Source organism: Neofelis nebulosa, chromosome 10 (assembly GCF_028018385.1).
Source record: "Neofelis nebulosa isolate mNeoNeb1 chromosome 10, mNeoNeb1.pri, whole genome shotgun sequence".
NCBI lineage: Eukaryota > Metazoa > Chordata > Mammalia > Carnivora > Felidae > Neofelis > Neofelis nebulosa.
Window position 1 is genome coordinate 113308072 of NC_080791.1, and position 24860 is coordinate 113332931.

The window sequence follows — 24860 nt, forward strand, 5'->3', positions numbered from 1 at the left end:
CCATCCGGCTGGACTTAATGGACAGGCAGGAGCCGACAAGGAAAATGGGGATGGAGAGGACTTTGATATCATTCACAACCCCCCAAAAGGGGCCCAAGGGGTGGGCCAGTGGGTGTGGAAAACTGCAGGTGTGGACAGATGGACTCTACCGTCCCTCACCTGGACTGCTTTCTCCAAGCAGTGTCTGGGCCACCAGTGGACCCAGGAGCCAGCTCTTCTGGCCCCTCAAAGGGTGGCTCAGTATACAGGCTCCACGGTGGCCGCTCCTGGTCAGTCTGAGCACCAGGGCCTGTGCGGGACCAGAGGTCATCTGGAGCCTGGTACAGGCTAAGTCGCTCGGAGGACAGACTTCTTAGGAGAGCCCCAGGTGACAGGCCCGGGGACCAACTCTAAGACCCCCACCCTTGTCCTCGGGCACTTAGTCCCCTCCCCTGGCCAGGGTGAGTGGCGTCATCAGAACAGTGGACACCCGCCTTGAGCCATTTGCCTGCGTTGTTCCAACCCTCTGCTAGCTCTATGAAGCGGGTACTACAAGTGCCCGTGATTGACAGATGGGGAAACTGAGGCACAGGCTCTCTGTCAGGACCATCCAGCTAGAATTGGGAAGGTCACGGATCTGGCCCCAGGGGTCTCACCCAGGAACACCCACCCACCCTTTTACTCTTGCTCTGTCCATTGCACAGCCCTCTGGCCAGTATGACTGACAGGACGCACCTTTGAGTGTGCTGCTGGCTGAATGGTGGCCCCCAAGAGATTCAGCCCCTAACCCCTGTACCTGTGCACTTGACATTTGGAAATAGGGTCTCTGTAGATGTTAAAATGAGGCCCTAATGTAGTCACTGCAGAGAACACAGAGGGACACAGGAAAGGCCATGTGAAGGTGCAAAGACTGGGCGGGGCGGGGCGGGGGGTGGGGGGGGTGGGGCGGGACATGGCTGCAGCCCCAAGAGCTGGAAGAGGCGAGAAGGACCCTCCCTTGGAGCCTTCGGAGGGAGCCCAGCCCCATGACACCTTGATTTCTGCCTTCTAGCCACAAGAGAATAATTCCTGTTGTGTTTTCTGAGCACCTCAATTCGTATACTTTGCTGCCACAGGAAATCAAAACAGCATTCTCAACATGATACAGACAGAAAGCCTTCCGACACCCCTGGCGCTCCTTCCCACCCGCTCAGTGACCCCAGGAAAAGAGTGCACCACTACCTGCCCCACCTCCATCAGACCCCCAAGGACCAGGCACTGCTTACCCAACAACCATTTCTGAAAAAGCGGACAAAATAACGCGACCCCCAACTGCAGGTGTAGCCCTTTAACGAAGAGCCTCTGGAACCCCGGACCTGCGCATATGGCTATCCAGGCGCACTGTCCTCTTATTTCTTGTTAGGTCAATGCTGTTCTACAAATTGCCATGTGAGGAGCCCGTGGTGGGGGCCCAGCCAGGCGGCAGGGCAGGCTCCCCTGGGCCTTCCTGGGACGGGGGTCGGGGGCAGCGCGCATCGCTCCCTCTCCCGCTGGTGGGCTCTGCCTCGGCCAGTGCCCGACAGACAGCCACGTTGCGCGCGGACGCGGAGGCGTGAGAAACAGGGAACCCCAAGTGCCAATCCCCGAGGCAGGGTGAGCCCTGGGATTTGAGGAGGGGACAGGCATGGACGCCGGGGGTCTGCGGGGTCCGCGCGCGCGTTGTTGGAAGTGGCACCGAACTGGGGGGGGGGGCGGGGGGGAGTGGCCGCCGAACTGGTGGCGGGCTCGGGAAGGGGCTGGCCGGGGACCGGCGGCGGGCAACCGGCCGCAGCAGGTGCCCTCCATGCGTCCTCCGCGCGCCCCCGCCCCTTAAAGAGGCGGAAGGAATGCGGACGCGCGCCGCCGCAGACGTCACACGCCTTCATTTGCGTACGGCCGGCGGGTCTGTGAGCGACGCAGCGCGGCGAACCCCGCCCCCACGCCCTCTGATTGGTCGTCGCCGGCGGCGCCGAAGCGTCGTTGACTTGCGCCGAGGCCGCCCAACCACAGCCCGCTTTGCTCGAGGAGGGCGTGGCCAGAAGCCTCGGCCAATGGGAGGCGGGGTTGTTGGCGGCCACGGCGGCGCAGCCCCTGGAGCGAGCGAGGCCACCGCCGCCGCCACTGCCGCAGCCGCAGGAGGCGTGAGAAGCAGACGCGAGGCGCTCGGCCGGGTAACGGCGCGCCGGGGCGGCCGGAGGGTGGCCGGGGCCAGGGCCGCTGGGGGCCGGGACGGCAGGGCGAGGTCCGGGGCCGCCGTGTGGACTGGCGGCGGCGGCAGGGGCGGGGCGGCGGCCGGGGCGGCGGGAAGGCCGGGGCGGGCGGCGGCGGCGGCGGCGGCGGGGAGGGCGGGGAGGCCGGGCGGGCGGCGGCGGGGAGCGGGCGGACGCGGGTGACCCGCCCCGGCGCGGCCCTGAAGGTCAGGAGGCGCTTTGTTCCCGCGCGGCCCGTGCGGTGACCCCGAGGGGAGCGGCGGGCGCGCTTCCGCGGGGCCCCTTTGTTTTCGGGGCGCGGGCCGCCCGGCGGGGTGGTGTCTGCGGCGGGGCCGGGAGTGCCTGCGGCTGCGGGAAGTCGCCCTTCGGCACGGGGACGGGGACGGGGACAGGGACGGGACACGTCCCCAGCGGACGGCAAAGTTCCGAGCCTCTCGTCCTGCGTCTTTGCGTTTTTACCCGACTGCGCGGGGCTCCCTTTCGGAACGCGCTGTGTCCGTGCCAGCGGAGGACCGTGTGGCGGCGATAAGACGCCGGCGCCCGCAGTTCCCCCCGGTCCGCAGGTCCACCGTCCGCGCCAGAGGGCAGCGCGAGGTCGCGGGCCACCTGCGGGGCGGGGGTCCCCGGCGGCCCCTGCGTAGTCTCGCTGCGGGTGTGCGCGGTGCAGAACGCGCAGCGGTCGGACGTGAAAGTTAGAAAGTCGTCTCTGAGTCGCCGGCTTCCCGCAGTAGTGCCGCTGCCTCTAGGTGACCGGTGACGGCTGTTGCTACACAGCGGGGACGCATCTGACCTCGTTGCACGTGTTGACTCATTGCCTAATAATCCGCTAGGTCGGGAGGTGGGTGCTGCTGTGCTCCCGGGGAGCTGCTGGGGGAACTCCAGGCCCCAGGAGGTCAGATCCAGCGGCCCGTCCGAGGTGACAGCTTGACTCGACGCGCCGCTCCCGCTCCTGGAGGGGGTTGGAGAAGTTGGAAGGAGGCATTGGGTGTTGGTGATCGCGTGCGCCCGGCTGCAGTCTCGTTGCCGAGGGCTGAGCTGGTTGACGGTTTCCAGCGAGAATTCTGGGGTCCTGACGATTGCCCAGCGCTTCCCCGGCTAGAGTCTGCGCGGTATTTCAGGTGCCGTTACTGATGGCTGGTGCAGTGACTACTCTGCAGGTGCCGCGTGAGGCGGACGGAGGCCGGGGGGGCCGCTCCAGGGGCGTCTGTTCCGGGGGTGCAGTGGGACGTCGTCTGGCGGCTTCACTTGCAAAGGTGGCGTTGCCGCGGGGGGGGGGGGGGGGGAACCTCAGAACGTGAATTTTCTCAATTTACTAGTGGCTTTTTTACTTGTTTGGGGATAAGGATTTTTTTTTTTTTCCCCTCTTTTGAGGTTAATTATCCTGTTTCTTCCATTCAAAGGATCCATGGAAGGTAAGTAAGACCTTCTTGGTCGGTAGAGATACTGTTGCAAAAGTTACTTTGTTGCAAGATTGTGGTGAGGAAAGGATCACGTAGGTATGGGGATTGTAACCTTCCCAGATTCACTTAGGGACATTCAGGCCTAGGATTTAGGGTTTTAACTCCTCTTTTGCTGGTATGATGAAAATAATCGTTCTGAAGGTATCTTTATCCAAAACGGGTTACTTCAACAGCGTGGTGCCGTCTTAAATACCTGTTATGACATGTATCATTTGCACCTTTTTTCCCCTGGTTTACCAGCGATACTGATTCAGGACGTGTGTGGTTATCTGCGTCTCTGTATCATAAAGTAGCATCTAAACGCCTTTGCGAATGTTGCAGTGTTTTTCAAAAGGAATATCGGATGCTGGTTGGAGAGATCCCATTCTTTGTAATAGCTACTTTAATCATTTTTGTTTGGATGATGTCAGCAGACTGAATTGTGGAGAGATTACTTAGGCTTTAGGGTTATTGTCTTCTAAGTACGTAAGGGCGTTTCTTATTTTTGTGAGCCGGCCGTTTAGATTACCAGACTCTGGTATTTTGAGTTTGGAGGTTTTTATCTATAGGAGGTACCTCATAGTTTTATAGAGATGAAGGGCTAGAGTTGGGGTGTGTTCATCAACACATTACAGCCTGTGAACTTGTGCTTGAGTCTTTAATTACAGTATTTCAGTTAGTGTGTCAGGGTTTTAACAGCCTCTTGATGCTGAGAGCAGATCAGTTTCCCGTGTGCAGGTCTGACGGGCCAGTGGAGGGATCGAGATCGTCAATATTTTCCTAATTTTGAGTGGTCGACAGTCGTCTAGTATCAGGAAGAGGTGACCTCAAATGTAAGTGTGTAAGTGGCTTAATAGAGTTCAGAATTACTTACTTTCAGATTTTTTTTTTTCTTTCTGTTCATTGCCCACAGTTCTTAAATGTTTTAAAACTGTTTTCTGGGGCGCCTGGGTGGCCCAGTTGGTTAAGTATTCGACTCCTGATTTCGGCTCAGATCATGATCTCTCATGATTTGTGAGATCGAACCCCACGTTTTTTCCAGGCTCCTTGCTGGGCATGGAACCTGCTTAAGTGCGTCTCTCTCTCTCTCTCTCTCTCTCTCTCTCTCTCCCTCTCCCTCTCCCTCTCCCCCCCCCTCCCTCCCTCCCTCCCTCTCTCTCTCCCTCCCTCCCTCTCTTCCTCCCTCCCTCTCTCTCCCTCCCTCCCTCTCTCTCCCTCCCTCCCTCCCTCTCTCTCTCTCCCTCCCTCCCTCTCTCTCCCTCCCTCCCTCTCTCTCTCTCCCTCCCTCTCTCTCTCTCCCTCCCTCCCTCCCCCTCCCTCCCTCTCTCCCTCTCCCTCTGTCTCTCCCTCCCTCCCTCTCTCTCTCTCTCTCTCTCTCTCTCTCTTTCGCAAAAATAAGAACACACAACAAAAACCCCAGAACTTTAATAAGCTTATGTTGAACTGCCAAAACTTTCGTCAGAGAACCTAAATGTTTTCGCTGTGTTTTGGAACAATAGTGGCGTGTCTGTGGGCAGGAGGGTGATTTAAATTCCCAGAGGCCTAGGAGCTGTCAGCCGTGTGAAACCGTACTGCTCAGAACCGACACCAGCCGTGGCCCAGATCTGAGTCCGGGGGCGGCAGTGAGGAGCTTGTGGGGAGTTTGGTCTGGAATTGCTTACTTTAGGTGGGAGAGGAGCCACAGGCGGGCGCTTACCTCGCTTGGCTGTTCGGCCACTGCCACCGGGAGGGAGGTGGTAGAGAGGCGGTCGGTGCAGAATCCCCGCGGCCGGTTTGGCATCCGGCCTTCGCTCACTTTGGGCCACGTCTCCTGGTTTGGCGGTTCTTGCCTCCCGCAGACTGGAATTGGGGGGCGGGGGTGGGGTTGACCTCCCTTGCGAGACCCTGATCAGTGGGCAGTGAAGAACGTCGAGTTCAGCTGCTGGGAGACTTTTAAGTAGATGGTGATGACATAGGTTTGTTTTCATTTGACAGCCATTGGGTTTCTCCCTCGCCCTCTTCAGAGAAGGTGGGGCTGCTTTGCTTCGCCATTGGATTTTAAATTTCATGAGTGGTTAGTAACAGGAGGGGTGTTCTTTAGTAAGAAAACTTGTACAAGAAGTCAGTTTGTGACCTATACCTTTTGATCTTGACCACTCACTGTGGAGCCTTAAATCTCCGCTTACCAGCATATCCTGTCCGCTGTTGCAACTAAATGTGCCTCCGTTCTGGGTTCGTGACTTTTTTTTTTTTTTTAACGTGCTGTGCGTTTTCATATTATCCAGAAAGCCTGTTTCACACATGATGAGGCGATTTTAATGAGTCATGCGGTAAAGAGATCGGCTGTACCCCTCAAACATTTACGTACCAAGGTTATAAGAATGCCTCTAAACATTAAAACATTTGCGTGCATGGGGCGCCCAGGTGGCTCAGTCAGCTAAGCGTCCGATCTCGGCTCGGGTTGTGATCACACAGTTGGTGAGTTCAAGCCCCGCACCAGGCTCTCTGCTGTCAGCACAGATCCTCTGTCCTGCTCTCTCTCAAAAATAAATAAACATTAAAAAATAAAATAAAACATTGTGTGTGTAGGAAAATAGCTTTCGGTGCTTTGTATCCATCCATTCACTCGTGAGCCTCTTCTAGGTGCTAAACACAGTCCTAGGTACTGACCAAAACAGAGGGGCCTTGCCCTCATGTATTTCCGTAGTGGGAGACAGGTAAACAACTTAGGTGGTGGTAGGTGCTTTTGAGAGGAAAAGTAGAAAAGGGGTAGGGACTTGGGGTTTGTGATTTTTAAGTAGGGTAAAGAGGGAAGACCTTACAAAGTGATGAGACTTCTAAATACTGGATTAAGGAAAACTTTGAAACGTTTGCCTCATTTAATCCTGTGCCGACGAATTACAGAGAAGAGAGAGCAGAAGAGGAAAGTGCAGCTATGGTAACAAAGAACCACTTGGCCCTGAGTAAAAATAGAGTGTTTGGTCAAGGAAGGGAAGGAAGGTTTTTACTCTTTTCTGGAAAACTGAGGGCTTGTTTTCTAGCAAGTTTTTGAAGAGATGGTCCACTGTTGTCTGGTGGCAGTTAGATCTCATCAGCAGACATCGCTTCGTGTGTCCAGACTCTCCTCCGAGTCCCGGATGCCGTGCTGCATGCACAGGTGGCACGGCGGTGAGCGAGTGAAGCGGAGACTGCTTGGCCGCTGGCTCCGGGGACTGGCGCATCGAGAAGTAGACGGGTCCCTGCCCTCCTGGAACTTGTTCAGTGGAAAGACAAACATGCATGGTTTATCCATTCTTAAAAAAAAAAAAAGAAAAGAAAAAGTCTCAAACACCTGCAAACATAATGACCCCCGTATCTAACCCACAGCTGCAGTAATTAACTGTCTGCCAGTCTTAGTTCATCTGTAAACCTATACAGATGATTTTGCAATTAAAAGGTTTTATAGGGACGCCTGGGTGGCTCAGTCGGTTAAGCGTCCGACTTCGGCTCAGGACATGATCTTGTGGTTCACGCGTTCGAGCCCGGCGTTGGGCTCCAGGCTGACAGCTTGGAGCCTGGAGCCTGCTTCAGATTCTGTGTTTCTGTCTCTCTCTGCCCCTTCCCTGCTCACGCTTTGTCTCTTTCTCTGGCAAAAATAAATTTAAAAAAATAAATAAAAATAAAAGTTTTTATAAATGCCCAAAGGGAAAGGAAGAACATATATATTAGATTATCAATCATTATGTATGATTGAAATCAGTTTGAACCCAATTTCAAGACTACCTTTATGAGTTTAGGACCTGGGCACACCTTTCTCTCTCTCTCTCTCTCTCTCTCTCTCTCTCTCTCTCTCTTTCTTTCTCTCTCTTTCTCTTTGGCTAAGACTACAAGCCTAAGTGCAGGGTATGTTAAGTTAACAAGGATGTTTTCTATTAGTTGGGAAACTTACAGAAGTTAATTTGGTTGTTTACTTCAGGCATGTTTTCAGTTTACCTGCTTGCGTATTGAATCCAACACCGTTACCTTCTGATGGTGAGGAATGTAATGACAGACTGGATTAAAAAAATCAGGGCAACATAAATGAGGTCCGGACTATGCCAGGGCTTAGGGGGTGGAGACCTAGGCATTTCTTGCGGGGGTATCCTGACTCCTTCTTAGAGAGACGATTCCTTTGTCCTTTCTGATGGAGTCTCAGGCCAGAACATGATCTGGTTGGTACTCTGGAGGACCTGGACTTGTACCTTGGGGCTGATTGGACTCCATCTTAGGTCGACAGGGTAGGATCACCATCCCTTACGCTTATGTGAACTGTGAGATTAATGAGAATTACAGGCTACAATGAAATTCTGAAGTCTTACAGAAGCGTTTGGTTACATTTGACTAATTTTCGTCATTCGGTTATTTCATGGGAAGACACTGAGGATCTTTGACTTGATTTAAGATAGATTACGTATAGAAATTTTGGTGATGTGAAGGGTGACCGTATTCCCCAGTTTACTCCTTTGTCTCTCAAAAGTGGCCCACTTTGAAGTTGTACGATTGCTCTAGCTATAGACTAAGTGTTTTAAAATTAGGAATTTGGGGCGCCTGGGTGGCTCAGCCAGTTAAGTGTCCAACTCTTAATATCAGCCCAAGTCACGATGTCTCAGTTCTTGGGACTGAGCCTCGTGTTGGTCTCTGCACCGACACCCCGGAGCCTGATTGGAATTCTCGCTCCCTTGCTTGCACTCTCTCTCTCAAAATAGGTGGTTAGAAATAAACATTAAAAAAAAAGCCCACCGTCCTTCATACTAGGGGTTCTCATTCTAATGAGAAATAAAGAATAATTGAGAGGGGGCCGAACAATACATCCCTGTTACGATTTTGTTTAAAAAAATAGGAATTTACTTATAGTGAATAATTTGCCGCAAAAACTAAGAATTTTTTCCCCGTGAAAACAATTTTTTTGTTTGGGGTAAAAATCCGTTAATAGGGTTGTGAGGTATCTTACATAAGTAAAAGCAAAGTATTATTTGTATAGTCATAGCAATGTGCACGCCAATCCAGATTTACTTTTTTTTTTATTTTTTTTTCTAAACGTTTATTTATTGTTGAGACGGAGAGAGACAGAGCATGAACGGGGGAGGGGCAGAGAGAGAGGGAGACACAGAATCGGAAGCAGACTCCAGGCTCCCGGCCGTCAGCCCAGAGCCCGACGCGGGGCTCGAACTCACGGACCGCGAGATCGTGACCTGAGCCGAAGTCGGACGCCCAACCGACTGAGCCACCCAGGCGCCCCCAATGCAGATTTAGAATCTTAGACTCAGTTGAAGTTTTTAGCCCTAGATCTGAACTGCTGTGTTCTTTTGAAATTTTAGAATATTCTTTTGCCTGGGGATCCATTTGTATTTTAATATGATTGCCTTATAGACTTAGGAGAACCTTCAAATGAGGTTGAAGGTTCTCCAGATGAGGCTTAAGACCGTGATTTTGATGTTAAGCTAAGCGTACCAACATTTAAAACAAATGAATATTTCTCAAACCTGCAAATTTGGTAGTCCTTGTGACTTTGTATTTTTGTTTTAAATAAGCATTTTTAAGTTTATTTTTGAGTGAGAGAGACAGAGCACATGCAGGGGAAGGGACAGAGAGAGGGATACACGGAATCCGAAGCAGGCTCCAGGCTGTCAGTATAGAACCCAACGTGGAGCTTGAACCCACGAACTGTGAGATCACGACCTGATCCGAAGTCGGACACTTAACCGACTGAGCCACGCAGGCATCCCGTGACTTTGTATTTTAGCTAGTTGGGATTGCTAAACAAAAGTAAATCATTTATGGCAGTGAAGCCTGACAAGTGGAACTCTAGTTCGTTTATGTCACCAACTCTAGATTCTTTTTCCTTATGTGAAGGGGAAAATGTTGAGAATGACTTGATTTGTTGGTCTCCAATCAAGCAATAGAGTGATCTGTAAGCACGTTGCAGTTGTAAACGCTGAGGGAGACCTTAATGGGTCACACACTGGGTGTTGCACATGCACATAATTGTGTCCTCTCGACAGCCTCTCAGTCAGCACTGTCTAGGCTGTGGGTGTCGAAACCGCGCTTACACAGCTAGGAGGCAGTAGAGATTAGGGTTCAGAACCAGGTTATTGTGTGTCTTCGTTCTAGATGCTGAGTTCTGGCTTTATTGGTGTTTAGTTCTCAAAATAGTTTCTTTCCCATTGTTTGAACTCATCTTTTTGTTATTCTGTCCTTGATTTAGCCCTGTGTGTGTGTGTGTGTGTGTGTGTGTGTGTGTGTGCGCGCGCGCATGCGTGCACAAGTGTTGTGTCGGGTTTAACATAACTGCTTTGTCATCGTGTCACCAAAAATAGTATTAAATAGCACATGGCCTCACATAATTGAAAATAAAGTGGATCATTGTATCCCAGGAATCCGTTAATTTGAAGTGGTGTATGAAGCTCTTTGGCCTGTGTTCTCAAGAAGGCATATAATCACTCCACAGTTACGTCTCGTGCCGGATGCTGTTTAGGGCCCTGGGGCCACATAGTGAGCACCATCGAGGAGTGTTTTTACTTTCCCATTTCTGGGCTGCGTGTTTCTCGGGAATGCTGCTGCACCGCCGATTCTGACTGACTCTGAGCTAGTGTTGATTGGCCACTCTTCCAGCAGCAGCAACGGTGATCTTGGGCTGCGCAGGTGGAAATGGCAGCCGGAAGTGAAGTGGTCAGTGGTGGTAGGGAAAGTTCACCAGGGTCTCAATTTCAAACGTGCAAAGATTTTAATCTAAGACAGAACCAAAGGAAATGAATTGGAGAAGCTCACATACACGGTCTCAGAAAAATCAGACTTAAAGACAGACTGATTTCCCACAAACTCTTGATTTACAGAAGATCAAAACTCATTCAACAACTAATGAGTGTCTGGCAAGAATCTCTCAAATGTCCCCTTTTGTACTCTGCCCACGAAAGCAGCCTGCCCTAAACCTTTAGTGGACCCCTCTGTAGCTCGCTGCGGTCTGCGTGTCCCAAATTGCAGCTCCTTTGCTATTCCCGAATACACTCAGTGTCTGGTGTCTTGAGCTTGTCCTCCTCTCTTTTAGGTTCACACTGCATGGTGTCAGAAGTGGGATCTGAAGGTGCCAGCTGCGGGGGCCCTGTGACTCCTGGGATCGAGCGAGGTACTCACATTTGAGCCTTTTGTGCTCTTTGCTTCTACGGAGTCACCATAACTTTCCGTTTGGTGAGTCTTCGCCAATATCAGGCTCCCTTGTTTTGGTTGAACTCTCAGACTTTGTTCAGGATTTGTCGTACTCTTGTTCTTAATCTGATCATGGGATCCCAGTCATCTAAATGGTCTAAGAGTGGCCCCCTTTCAGGAACCCTGGCCAGCTTTTCGTTAAAAGATGATGGTCCTTCCTCATACCCGGTGTTGACAATATGGACCAGTCTTGCTAGGAAAGGTAACTTGGAGCCCTGACGACCATTCTGGGAAACCTTTCATCTCTTCAGACTTGTTTTTCTCCCAACCGAGTTAGATAATTAAAACAGTTCAAGTGGGATAGTTATTTTCGTTGGTATCTGGAGGTTTCTAAACGTGTTCAGAATTCTAAAATTGCACCTTTACAAAATATTGTTTCCAAAGTGACTGAAGCAAATAAACAACTAAAGGTGGATAAAAATAAAGTGTTAGAGGCTTCTTTCTTGGTGCTGGCCAAAGTTCCCTCCTACACCACCATCCCCCCCCCCCCACTGCCCCACCTCCTTACACATCCCTCTTTGCCTCATCACCCTTCCCCTCTATCTGAACTTTCTTTCCTGTCACTGAAACCTCACCATCCTAACCCATTAAAACCTTTCCTTTCAAAACTGACTTTGTGAGGATGCTGTTAAACCACCCCAAATTTCCTGTACCCCGTGGATAAAAAGCTGAGCTTAGGGCTATAATTAAGGTCTTTCCCAAGGTAACTGAGGATCTTTGTAGATTTGTGGAATTCACCAATCTGGGCTGTGGTCTCTGTCCGTTAGTTGACATGCCTCTTGGAGAAGGTCAAGCCCAGTGCTGGATGAATGCTGCTAGTTGGAAACCCCCTGAACAGTCTCTAGGGTTTAAACTAGACCAGCCGCCAGCCCTTTCACATGACCAAGCTTGTAGTGTATAACCACGAGGCTACACGAAGTCATCTGTGGGGCTAGCCTGTGGGCTAGACTGAGATTCAGGCATGCACCCAGAAGCCAGCTGAATCCGTCCATGACCGTTACGTGACTGTCCGTGACTCCAAGTTGTTTTCAAGGAAATTCCAAGCTTCCCATAGATGTTGAGTCCACCCAGATGAGCTCTGACTCCATGTTTGTAAATGGGACTAAGTAAGGACTTAACACTGTTGATCAAAACAGCCGGTATGGGACGGGCGTGGAGGCTCCACAGCGGGTGTGACCTGCAGGGTCACGTTAGCGTTGCAGACAGTCTGCCCACTGGAAAAAGGGTTGCTCTAAATTGAAATCCAAACAGTTGCAGCCCCCCAAGGAGCAATGGCCAAAGCCACCCCAGTGATGGGACTCTGAGGACACATGGGGATTATTCCCCAGCCTTGTGGGAGGGAGACTAAATAGGATGGGAAGACTGCTTTCCAGATTGGGGACCGATTTTCTCACTGTATCAGTTAACACAGGAACCACCCTGTCAGTGCTCGACCCCAAGTTAAAGTGTCCCTTCTTTATATAATACGTATGTTCCGACAGCGGGGCTCTCAGATGAAGTACCATACGTTCCTGTTTCTTAGCCCGTATCCTTTCGTCTGGGACCTTTGCAAGACAACCAACCATTTCTTCTCAGTGATTTAGCTCCCGTACATTGATCTAGGATGAGCTTTCCCGGAGATACACATTGCCTTTTTTTGTTCCTTTCCCAAAGCGGAAATATTCCTTGAGGTCAAATCCAGTACTCAGGAAAATTTCAGCGCTCTTTATTGCAGTCTACAAACCAAAGACGACCAAACTTTGGTCTACGTCCCCTGGTACCCCCACTCTTTGGGCAAAGCCCTCAACAGACAGAGGCAGAATTCATAATGCTCCTCCCTTTAATAATCCAGATTGACCTCTCAAAACTTCTTCCAACAATAAATCAACATCCTATAAATAGTAAGAGGCCTGGAGCACCTGGGGTAGCTCAGTTGGGTAAGCATCTGACTTCGGCTCAGGTCATGATCTTGCAGTTCGTGGGTTTGAGGCCTGCGTCGGGCTCTATGCTGACAGTTCAGGGCCTGGAGCCTACTTCGAATTTTGTATCTTCCTCTCTCTCTCTGCCCCTCCCCTGCTCGTGCATTCTCTCTCTCAAAAATAAACTTTAAAAAAAATAAGAGGCCTTATCAGGGTATAAGGCTTATCATAGGTTATAAGAACTCGTTATCCTTTGTACTAGTGCTTGTAATATCCCTATTTTACCCATAAAAAACCCCTCTGGCCAAGGATGGAGATTGGCCCGGCATGTTAAGACAGTAAACACTAATCCCTTCACCCTGTTGTCTCTGATCCGTACACTGTTGGTTGCCATTGGATTCCAGACTTCTTTTTTCTTGTTTAAGGTTTATTATTTTTGAGAAAGAGAGAGTGGGGGTGGGGTGGAGACAGAGGGAGAGACAAAGGATTTGAAGCTGACGGTAGAGAGCCCAACGTGGGGCTCAAACTCCTGAACCCTGAGGTCGTGACCTGAGCTGAAGTCACACACTTCACCAACTGAGCCACCCAGGCGCGCCTGGATTCCAGACTTCTTAATGGCCCCTTTATGCCACACTCGAGAACACCAAACCTGATCCCATTGTTTGGGATGACCAAAGTGACTTCTTTAGGATTTTGAAGGAAGCTGGTAAGTCCGCCTACACTTGGACACCTAAATTACCAGCTGCCCTTTTTCCTTTTTGTATATGAGAAGGAAGGGGATACTCTTAGACTACCTACCAAAAATGCAGAGGTGTCCCAGACTCCTAGGCTCCTGTAGCCAACAGTTCAATCCACTGCCTGAGGACGTCCCCACGGCCTCAGAGCTCTGCTGCCACCATTCATACTAAAGGCTACTGCAGAGGTAGTCGGCGTCTTCCTCCACTCTTTATGCTTCAGGGCTGTTGAGGCTCTCTTGGGTTCATACCGTGCTCAGTGCCTTGCAGCGAGCTCTTCCCTCCTGTGAGACCCTCTTACTAACCGCCCCTCATGTCACTCTTGCTTACTGGAACCATCTCAACCCTGCCTTCCCTTCTCCCTCCTCCCCTGATGAAATTCCCCATGACTCTCTGACTTGGACGGATCAGCTGTTGACCCCTTGTGAGGTGTTCCAGGAAGCCCCTTTGACAAACATTGATCTTTCCCGGCTAACTGATGACTCTTACCTAAGCTGTGAACATGCTGTATTCTGTGCTGGGTGTGTGATGACACTTCTGTGTGGGGCACGTGATCACAATTTTGAGGTTGGTAAGTCTGCACCTCTGCCTTTGGCTTCTGGAGCTAAACAAGCTGCATCACATGCCTTCACTTGAGCATGCATTATAGCCGAAAGCAAGACAGCAAACATGGATGCTGACATCCAACATGCCTTTGGGGTGGCCCATGACCTTGGAATGGTAGGGAAACAACAGGGCTTCCTCACTTCCAGTGGAGGTAAAGAATGGCTCTTATTCCGGTGAAGAAATGGGCAAAAGACATGAACAGACACTTCTCCAAAGAAGACATCCAGATGGCCAACCGATACATGAAAAAATGCTCCACGTCACTCATCATCAGGGAAAGACAAATCAAAACCACAATGCGATACCACCTCACACCTGTCAGAATGGCTAACACTAACGACTCAGGCAACAACAGATGTTGGCGAGGATGCGGAGAAAGAGGATCTCGTTTGCATTGTTGGTGGGAATGCAAACTGGTGCGGCCACTCTGGAAAACAGTGTGGAGGTTCCTCAAAAAACTAGAAATAGAACTACCCTATGACCCAGCAATTGCACTACTAGGCATTTATCCACAGGATACAGGTGTGCTGTTTCGAAGGGACACACGCACCCCCATGGTTACAGCAGCACTATCGACAACAGCCAAAGGATGGAAAGAGCCCAAATGTCCAACGACGGATGAATGGATAAAGAAGATGTGGTGTGTGTGTATATATATATATACACACACACACATACACAATGGAGTATTATTACTCGGCAATCAGAAAGAATGAAATCCTGCCATGTGCAACAATGTGGATGGAACTAAAGGGTGTTATGGTAAGCGAAATTAGAGAGTGACAGGTGTCCTGTGACTTCACTCATATGTGGAATTTAAGGTACAAAACAGATGACCATAGGGGAAGGGAAACAAAAATAACATTAAAAGGGGACAAAACAGGCCCGGTCTTAAAGTATAGCAGTTCTTAACCACTGCTCAGTATGCCCACCTTGCATATAGTAGGAGATAGCAGGGGAGTCTGCTAATAATCTCAGTCTTGCTTAAAAGAGCTACTGTCCCAGCCACTGTTTTCCTGGCTCTTTCAGGAGTTGGAGAGGGTTTCGGGGAGGAGAAGGAAGTCCCCAGTGCCCAGTGTGAGATTTTCTGGGGATACTGAGCACATGGAAAAAGCAAGAGAGCCACAGTGGCTGCTCCTGTCCCCAACTATCCCCACCTTTGCCCCTACTTCTCCCACCCCCTCAAAGCTTCCCAGGAATTAAAAAAAAAAAAAAAAAAAAAAGATTAAAAAAAATAAAAAGGGACAAAACAAAAGAGACTCTTAGTATAGAGAACAAACTGAGGGTTGCTGGAGGGGTTGTGGTTGGGGGGATGGGCTAAATGGGCAAGGGGCATTAAGGACGATACTTGTTGGGATGAACACTGAGTGTTATACGTAGGGGATGAATCACTGGATTCTACTCCTGGAATCATTATTGCGCTAGATGCTAACTAACTTGGATGTAAATTTAAAAACAAGAATGGCTCTTATGTCCAGAATCTGTTGGCCGCCGTAATGCCACCAGCAGCTCCAGCTGTTGCTACGTGTTGCAAGTCTGATCCCCTGGAAGCCAAAGGAATCTGCCTCACCGATACCCCTGTGAGAAATGCCACCCTTACGAGCTCCGCTGACCAAACCTCTGTCGTGGCACAGAAGACGACCCCCCAGCGGGGACCTCAGGTGTGAGGCAGGGAAGTACAACAGCCGGCCTCTGAAAGGGAAAAGCAGGGTTGGAAATCTAAAGGCTGTTGGTACCACAGAGAAAAGGGACTCTGGTTTGGACCCAATAATAAGCTGATCCTGCTAGAAAGTCTGAAGTTTTCCTTTTTGCCCCCTGTGCCTGAGTTATTGCCCCCTGTGCCTGAGTTAAACCATTGGTTCCCTGAGAAATGGTAACTTCTGTGGATCAGTATTGGTGGGAAACATCAGCAGGGCCATAAAAAGCGCTGTCTTGCTTCCACCTGACCCTGAGTATAGCCCAGGGAAGCCTGTTTGCACCGCCCCGGGAAGTTGTAATTTTCCCGCTGGACCATTCGAGCCCTGGGAGGTGAATTTCGTACGTTTGCCCCACCTCACGGACACAGACATTTTCTAACGATAGTTCCCGTCTTTTCACGTTGGATTGAAGCATTTCCACGTGGAAAAACGACTGCCTCTTCTGTGGCTGAAGTCCTTTTGCCAAACATTATTCCCGCTTGGGGAGCACCATGGTGGCCAGGGGACCCACTTCGCTTGACAAGTACTTGGACAAGTCTGTGCCATCTGGCCAATTCTACAACATTTTCGCTGTGTTTATCCTCAGACTTCAGGACTGGTCCAACGTATAGAAGAATAACGATCCAGGTTGCTAACTTAGTTGAAGCCTCCAAATACCTTGGCCCAAAGTACTGCTCCCGGGTCTTCTAAATCTCAGATCTGCTCCGTCCAGTATTCATAAACGCTCACCTTTTGAAATAATCACAGGACAGACCATGTATTTAGCTTCTGCTTCCTTTGACCCACAGCTAAAGAAAGGGCACATATTTTGGTTTTGTAAGGGTCTAATTAAATCCACCGGGAATCGTCGTGTCTGTGGTAGAACGATCTTTCCACAGCAAGCTCCCTAGAGACAAAAGACGTCACACCGTACAGCCAGGCGAATTCATCTGCCAGAAACAGCATCTCCGTAAAGATTCACTCCAGCCTCATTGGAAGGGCGCCTACCAGGTGGTACCGACGAACCCCTGTGCCACCAGCTTCCAGGAGACAGACTCCCGGGGTCACACGTGCCGTCTAAAAAAGCGTGAGCGGGCCTGCACCCCATCTGGTGACTTAAAGCTAAAAGTTTTCGAGGACTGAAGCACATGACACTGGGAGAAGACAGCCTACCCCAGACGCTCGGGCCCGGCCCGTGGAGCCTCCCCTTTCACGGTATTCGGTATCATTCAGCAACCCAATCCTGCTCCAAGTTGTAGTTGTCCTTTCGCCGGCCTACTCGCCGCCCCCTCCTTTGCCTGTAGCACGTTCCTTGTTTCTCACCTTACAAAAACTCTTTGATCCCACCAACCCTCTGATGGTTGGATTTGCACCGGAGTTAACACTGGGCATAAACCCGAATGGGTGGTCCGGCCATTTTCCTTAGAAGGATGGCAAGAGCTTTCTAGCAGAGGTACGGGGTTTTCTTCTGGTACTTTCGGAGCTGTACGTATTCTCCCTTCTGGCAAATCGGCACCAGCCGTTACGGCATTCCGTTCGGTGCTCCTCACCCGTAAAGGGGTACCCTTCACTCAAGTCCGTGCGTTCACCCAAGGTCTTTTCTCTCTTTCGCAGACAGTAATGGGACTGGCAAAACTTGAGGCCGCCTCCCAGTAGACTTGTAACTATACAGTGGTGCGTGACCCAGAAGACTGGGAGTACATTCCCCGCTGGAATCTAGAAGACCCCAAGGTCTTCTCTATCAGTGTGTCTCTGGTGGGGTGTCGAAAATGATAAGGGCACTGGGAACGGGAAGCTGACTGGTGTCCTTTTGGGGGGAACTTCATTCAGCATGCCTTCTCCCTGGGAGATCCCCAGACCTCCGTCACCACCTCCCCTGCAGCCGTCATACTCACCTGGTAACCCACGTGTCTTGAAGCTTAAGACATTCCTATAACCGTCTCCACGGTGCTAACCCGTTGTCACCTGTTAGTGTGAGTGAGTATGTTCTTAATCGCGAGGTCTCTCTCATCCTGGGGAAAAAAACTAATCTAGCAAAAGGGTCCCCCTAAGGCCCTGTCTTGAGAAAACACTAGTTATTGTTTTCTATGTGGCAGAAACATATATTCCACACTCCTCCTGGAAAGGATGCTGTGGTGTCATTGCCCCCGTTCCTGATGCCGAAGGCGGGAACACCCCTCCGCCCGCCACTCCCATATCCAGTCTGGGTTCTTTCTCCTGTCTTTTTTTTTTTCTTCTCTCTCTCTCTCCTACTGTCTTGAAAGAGCACATGGTAACAGGGGTGGATACAGTTTTGGGTGGTTGCCCACGAATAGCCCAATAGTGGATAGAGAGGGATTTGGATATGCCTTTGCCTGAGCCTTTCCCTTGGGTTGGAGTAGCAGAGTTTACAAAGGCAACTCAGAATCTGTGGTTCTGCCTTTACTGCTCCTTTGAGTGCTTCTGAACATCAACGGACCCAGACAGACAATCGCAGAAGGTAGTCCTGAGCCGTCTCCCGTAGTAGCAGGGAGGAACCGGTGCCCTGTTTGGGGAAGAATGCCGTTTGTATGTTAACAAATGGGAATAACTGAAGAACTGAAAATAATGAAATGTAGGGGCGCCTGGGTGGCTCAGTCGGTTAAGCGTCCGACGTCGGCCCAGGTCACGATCTCGCGGTCCGTGAGTTCAAGCCCCGCGTCGGGCTCTGTGCTGACGGCTTGGAGCCTGGAGCCTGCTTCGGATTCTGTGTCTCCCTCTCTCTCTGGCCCTCCCCCGTTCGTGCTCTGTCTCTGTCTCAAAAATAAATAAACGTTAAAAAAAAAATTTTTTTTTTTAAAGTAAAAAAAATAAAAAATAATGAAATGTAATATCAAACTGTGAACTGGAATAAGCCAGGCCCTAGAGACCTGGGACGTTTTCAGCTTCCTAAATCACGGGCAGCGAGGGAAACCGGCTGAGGAGTTTTTCCAGCCAGTAGCCATAATTGGACTTCGGGCCCTGGGTTTAACCCTCTCGCTGAAGTTTGTGCTGCCTCGTATCAGGCAGGGGCCTTCCTCCTAGACGTGTGTACAAACTAGAGTTCTCTTCCTTCCCAGGACTTAGCCTGAAGCTCCACTGGGAGGAACATGGCTGAGATCCCCCATTTCGTGACTTTTTTGTTCACATGTGGCCTGACGCCCTCTGGCCGCGTCCCTCCTGTGAGGACAAACATCTGGGGACGGTCTTCCTGGGTTCTGACGGGCACCGTCCACTCACAGCTAAGGACAGCTCTGAGCAAGACCCCCGTCCAGACCAGTTGACCGGCGCCGCCTTCTGTGGCAGAGGCCGACCACGGGGACGCCCGGCAGGATTGTGTCCTTCGATGGGAGTGAAGGTGTCAGGTGGGGAGTCTCACACGTGCGCCCTCGGGAAGACGGACCCGAGGACTGTCAGGCTGACTTCCTATAAACGCTTGATTTCCAGAACGTGGAAATGGCCTCCCACCAGTGAGTGTCCACCAGGAATCTCTCCCCATCTGTGAGCCGTCCAGCTTGCTGCATGGCTCCCGACTCGCTTTTCCTCTTTGTCCTCTGCCCGTAAAAGCGGGCGCCCCAGACCTCTGGTGGACTCACCCCTAGCTCTCGAATTACAGCTCCTCTGCTTTTCCCCAGGAGGCTCTCTTTCTGGTTTTGGAACTTGCCTCGGCTTGTCTCCTTTCTTTTAGGTTGACAGACCTGAGTCCGCATCGTCCCAGCCGGGGGACCTCGGTCAGGCGGCTCGCCTTCCCAGCCTCAGTGTCATCCCCTGCCCACTGGGGGTGTTTGCTCCCTGGCAGAGTTGGCGTCGGGCGTAAACTGTAGGGAAGTGCCTGTCGCCACTACACGAGGCGTTGGGACCAGGTGTGTGGTTTGATGGGCAGCTCCCGACTCGGGGTCAGGGCTGGAGCCCGTCCGCTGGGCTGGCGGTGCCGCTGCTTCTGGAGAGCAGGCCCCTCCCGGCACTCAGCATGCGTGTGGCCTCCGGGGTGCTGGTGGAGACACCGCCACACGGTGGAGCCACGCTGCGGTGGGTGCCCGCGGGGAGCGAGGTTGGCAGGAGGTGCGGGCGTCCGTTCATACCGTTCAACCCAGAAATCCTGCTGTTGGCGTGGAAATAAAGAACGGGGGCCCCGGGCAGCCACACAGATGACCGCGTTCGGACAGACGTTAGCGAAGGCGTGTCGTAGGGAGAACCGTCAGGACTCCACGGCTGGCACCTGCTAGGCGGGCGCCTCAGCTCTTAGGGTCTGGCATCAGCTGTCACTTTGCAGTCTCCCCTGTCCCGAGGTCTGCGCTCGCGGAACGGAAGCTCGGGGCCCTGCGCCGGCCGCCATGTGCACATAGCGAGCTGCGGGGGGGCGGGGCTGGGAAGCAGGGTCGCAGTGGGCGGCTGGGAAGGGCAGGGATTCACATTATTGTGGGGTGACTGGACTCCACAGAAGGTGGTGGGGACCAGGAAAGGTCTTTAAAAGTCACTAATGTGGGGGCTGTGAGGCGGAGGGCCGTTGTGGCCAGCCCCCGGGGCACCTGTTGAATTCTCTTCCTTCTGCATTGCATCCGCAAAAACAAAATCACCTAAGAAAACGCAGTTGAGTTCAATACAAAACGCTTGCAGATCATAAATTCCGGCTATTTTTCTTCAGTACAAAGTGTTCAGTTGCTGTTTTGTTTGAAGCATTGTGACTGAGGGGCTCGGGCTTTGCTCTAGTACCTGAGAATAAGACGTTGACGGGCCTGGCCGTTGACAGGTTGCTGCCCCGGTTCGGAGGGAGGGGGAGGAGGAAGAGGCGGGGGGGGGGGGGGGTGGAGTATGGGGAGGAGGGAGAGGGAGAGGCTCTGAAGTGTGTTTACTGTGTCTGAGATTAAGGAACGTCACCACCTCTCTTTAGCTGTGCATTTAGATAGGGTTTTGAAATTGTATTGAGTTCTTTTTAAGGCATAAACGTCCTGGAACCTAAGTTTAATATTTAGAGGTAGAAATTGACCTGATTTGAAGGTAACCCTTTTCATATGTGTCTTCTGAGAGTGGGATTGGACTGAGACTGTGATATCACGCTTTTGCACAGACACTGCCATGTTTAGTGTGGGAGCAAGGGAACATACAAAATAAAGTTTAAAAGTCATCCTGTGATTCAGAGTGTGCGAGACAGTATAAACACCAGGAAATGTTTTGACTGGTTCCAAAATAATTGGCTTAGCATCAACACATGTCCTTGTTGTTAAAGCTTATTATAGAGAAAAGGCAAATGAGGATTGATTACTCTTACTCTGAAGTCTGGTCATTGTAGCACCGAGAAGACATTTTTTTGTGAGTAAAATGTGCATACGCTGAAATTGACAGGTCCTTAGTGTATGATTTGATGAGTTTGACAACTGTATGTGTCTAAGAAACCTAAGAAACCAACACCCCATTCACGATCTACAACATTTCCATCAGCCCAGAAAGTTCCCTCCTGGTAGACCCTCGCCCCCACAGACGGCCGCTCCGATGGGCACACTGGCGGAAGGTTCTCTGTGAATATTTGATGTTAATTGTTACAACTCTTTTTCAATTCGTAGGAGGTCACAGCCTTCAGATGGCAGATAACAGGTAAGCCAAGACGGACTTTGTTGGGATTTCTGTTTTGGTTGATGAACACGAGCCAGGCTGCCCGTCCGTGAGCACCAGCGGCAGCTCTGGCTGATGGCTCCTTTTCCCCCCTGTATTTGAGCCCATGAAAACTTGCTTCACGCGTGGGAAGTGTCTCAAATACTGATCCTGGGACACCTTTTGTGGGAAGTGGTCGTTTTGCTCTCTGGGCCTTTTCGCGCCTCCCAGGTGAAGTCCTGGCCGCCTTCCTCACATCGCACGCCCCCTGGTGTTCAAGTGAAGAGTTTTGTTACGTGGCTTGTTCTGAAGGTCTGGTGTGGTGTTTGATGTGGTTTGATTTTGGTAAGGGAGCTGTGTCCAGACGTCTCTGACACCTGTCGCACCTATTTTGGGGAAGTTCCATTGTTTCTGGAGACGTTCTGTGGCCGGCTCACAGAGCCACTGAGGGCACCGTGTCCCAGAAAGCCCGTAAGGCAGCTCTCCTCTGACCCCCTTAGCGGCCGACCAAGCTGTAGCGGGATGCTGGTTGGCTCGCGGGGTCGGTTTGAGGGTGGGCCGCAGAGTTTGGGGGAAAGGAACTGGAGAAGCGTAAACTAAGACGCTTCGGCCAGGGCTGGAAATCAGAGCCGCGGGATGTGGCGTGGAGGGCGGGGCGGGGCGGGGGGGGGGGGTGGTTAGATGGTAGGATTTTTTTTGAGAACAGGAAAGCACCTCGTGGATAGCAGCTATGCGTCCGTAGCTGTGCTCTGTCCTTGCGGAGGTCCCTCTCCCTGCGCTAACTAGGAGAGTGCCCTGCGCTGTCTCCGGAAGCTCCTTGCCAGCGATACTTACTGTGCACGCTGTCTCAGTTTTCCAGATGCTGTTCCCTCAGACGCCTTGGAGGCTGCTAGAAACGCAAGTAATACAGGTCAGTGCGCCACCCGCGGAAAAGGCGACAGTTGGAGAGTTTGTGTGCACAGCAGGGCGTCCTGCACCCTCGACCCATTTACCGCGATAACACAAGCAGTACAAGTCCAGGGTTACTGTGCTTCAAAGACGTGGAGGAGTTAGAGTAATTGAAGTGGAAATCGGTACTTGGTTTATTTCATTTTATTGGCTTTATTATTTTTTTTAATATTATTTTTAAGAGCAAGAGAGACAGAGCATGAGCAGGGAGGGGCAGAGGGAGAGGGAGACACAGAATCGGAAGCAGGCTCCAGGCTCCCGGTTGTCAGCACAGAGCCCGACGCGGGGCTGGAATCCACGAACTGCGAGATCGTGACCTGAGCCGAAGCTGGACGCTTAACCGACGGAGCCACCCAGGCGCCCTTATTTTATTTTATTTTATTTTATTTTATTTTATTTTATTTTATTTTATTTTATTTATTTTATTTTATTTATTTTATTTTATTTTATATTTTATTATTTATTTTATTATTTTATTTTATTTTATTATTATTTTTTTAAGTTTATTTATTCTGAGAGAGAGAAAGAGAGTGAGCAGGGGAGGGGCAGAGAGAGAGGGAGACAGAGAACCTTAAGCAGGCTCTGAGCTGTCAGTGCAGAGTCCGATGTGGGGCTGGAACTCACAGACTGTGAGATCATTACCGGAGTGGAAATCGGGAGTCGGATGCTTAACTGACTGAGCCAGCAGGCGCCCTGAAAATCGGGACTTCATTTAAAACTCACGGTCAGGACTTCAGGCTTTCCAGAAGTGCGGTGACCAGCACAGTGCATCTCTGTGCCTCAGCCGGGGACTGGTCTTCCCATCTGTGTCCTTTCTTCTTTTCCCTGATTATTCTGGAGCAAACCCCAGACTCCCATCAGGTCATTCGGTCTGTAAATTCACACATGTGATCTCTCCTCCATTTTAAAATTTCTGTGTCTGTACTTTTTCCCCTTGAACTGTTTGAAAGCAAGCTGTGGACCACCTGACTCTTTTCTCCTAAAACAGTTCCATGTAAATTTCCTACAAAGCAGGATGCACAGTCATCACCGCGGTGCCATCGCCACAATGGAGGAATGCGGGGTTGACGGGGCACCACCAGCCCATAGCACAGTCGCATTCCTGTTTCCCTGGGCTTCTCAGCAGCTCTGTTCCGGCTGCCGCCCGCACCCAAGTCCGACACTGGCCAGGGGTCACGTCTCCAATTTAGTTCCGTCCCCTTCGTCCTAGAGCCGCCCTCCACGCGATGACACATCGGTGGGCTGCATGCCCTGGCTGTCGTGTAGAACGTCCACGCTCTGGGTGGGTCAGGCGGTTTCCCCCCCGTCACACTCAGACTGCCACACCGGGGACATGGTGTGGGAGGGGCACTGGGGCTGCGCCCGGGGTCAGTGCTGAGATTGAGGACTTGGTTACGTCAGCGCCTGGCAGCTTTCCCCGTCGTGAGGGTCCGGTCAGTGAGTGACCTGTCGCTTATCCTGCGGGTACCATATTTTCCATGAGTCGTGGTTGTGATCCTTTAATCAGGATTGACATTGGTGGCTGCAGAAAGGTGTTTCTCTAAGACGGTCCTGCTGTGTATTACATCTGTCAAAGACAGTCGGGGCGCCTGGTGGCTCAGGCGGTTAAACGACTGCCTTGATCTCAGCTCAGGTCGTGATCTCGCAGTTTGTGAGATCAAGCCCCACACCGGGCTCTGCACTGATAGCAGGAGCCTGCTTGGGATTCTCTCTCTCCCTCTTTCTCTGCTCCTCCCTGGCTCGTTCGCTCTCTCTCTTTGAAAATAAACATTAGGAAGAAAAAAGACCGGCTTTCCTTCCCTACTTAGTGTTACTAAGTAGGCTCCTCGATTTCTGTTCCAGTGTCTTGTCAGTTGCCGTCATTCTTTCTGGTATGTACATTGTCCCACTTTGCCAGTGGAGTTCCCTTCAAGCTGGCTTCTGTGGCCTTTTGTTATGTCCCCATCAGTTCGTGTGCTAGGTGATGTTCCGTGTTTCCTTGTACTTCCCTTGCTCCAGACCTGGAATCTACCATTTGTCCCAGGGGCCCTGTTTTAGTAGGGAGATACATTTTATTTTACTTTTTTTTTTTTTTTAATTTTTTTTTTTCAACGTTTTTTATTTATTTTTGGGACAGAGAGAGACAGAGCATGAACAGGGGAGGGGCAGAGAGAGAGGGAGACACAGAATCGGAAACAGGCTCCAGGCTCCGAGCCATCAGCCCAGAGCCCGACGCGGGGCTCGAACTCACGGACCGCGAGATGGTGACCTGGCTGAAGTCGGACGCTTAACCGACTGCGCCACCCAGGCGCCCCAGGGAGATACATTTTAAAACCAGAACACGGGCACCAGAGAGGCCTGGTCAGTTAATCATCTGACTTTGGCTCGGGTCATGATCTCACGGTTCGTGAGTTCGGGCCCCGCATCGGGCTCTGTGCTGACAGCTTGGAGCCTGGAGCCTGCTTCGGATTCTCTCTCTCTCTCTGTCTCTGTCTCTGTCTCTGTCTCTCTCTCTCTCTCTCTCTCTCTCTCTCTGCCCCTCCCTTGCTTGTGCTTTTTCTCTCAAAAATAAATAAATATGAACATA

General features: G+C 51.3%; 1 protein-coding gene across 2 annotated transcripts in view; it reads left to right on the forward strand.

Annotated features, from left to right (window-relative positions):
- Positions 1-2041: 2041 nt before the first annotated feature.
- NAP1L4 (nucleosome assembly protein 1 like 4) overlaps positions 2042-24860 on the forward strand; it is a 47824-nt gene continuing 25005 nt past the window's right edge. Inside the window, exons 1-4 of one of the 2 annotated variants that reach the window (XM_058690010.1) lie at positions 2042-2168; positions 10689-10828; positions 21319-21349; positions 22198-22256. In XM_058690010.1, the coding sequence (XP_058545993.1) occupies positions 21336-21349; positions 22198-22256 (73 nt within the window). In that variant the 5' untranslated portion in view covers positions 2042-2168; positions 10689-10828; positions 21319-21335. The remainder of the gene's footprint in view (positions 2169-10688; positions 10829-21318; positions 21350-22197; positions 22257-24860) is intronic. The other variant, XM_058690011.1, reaches the window with a different exon arrangement.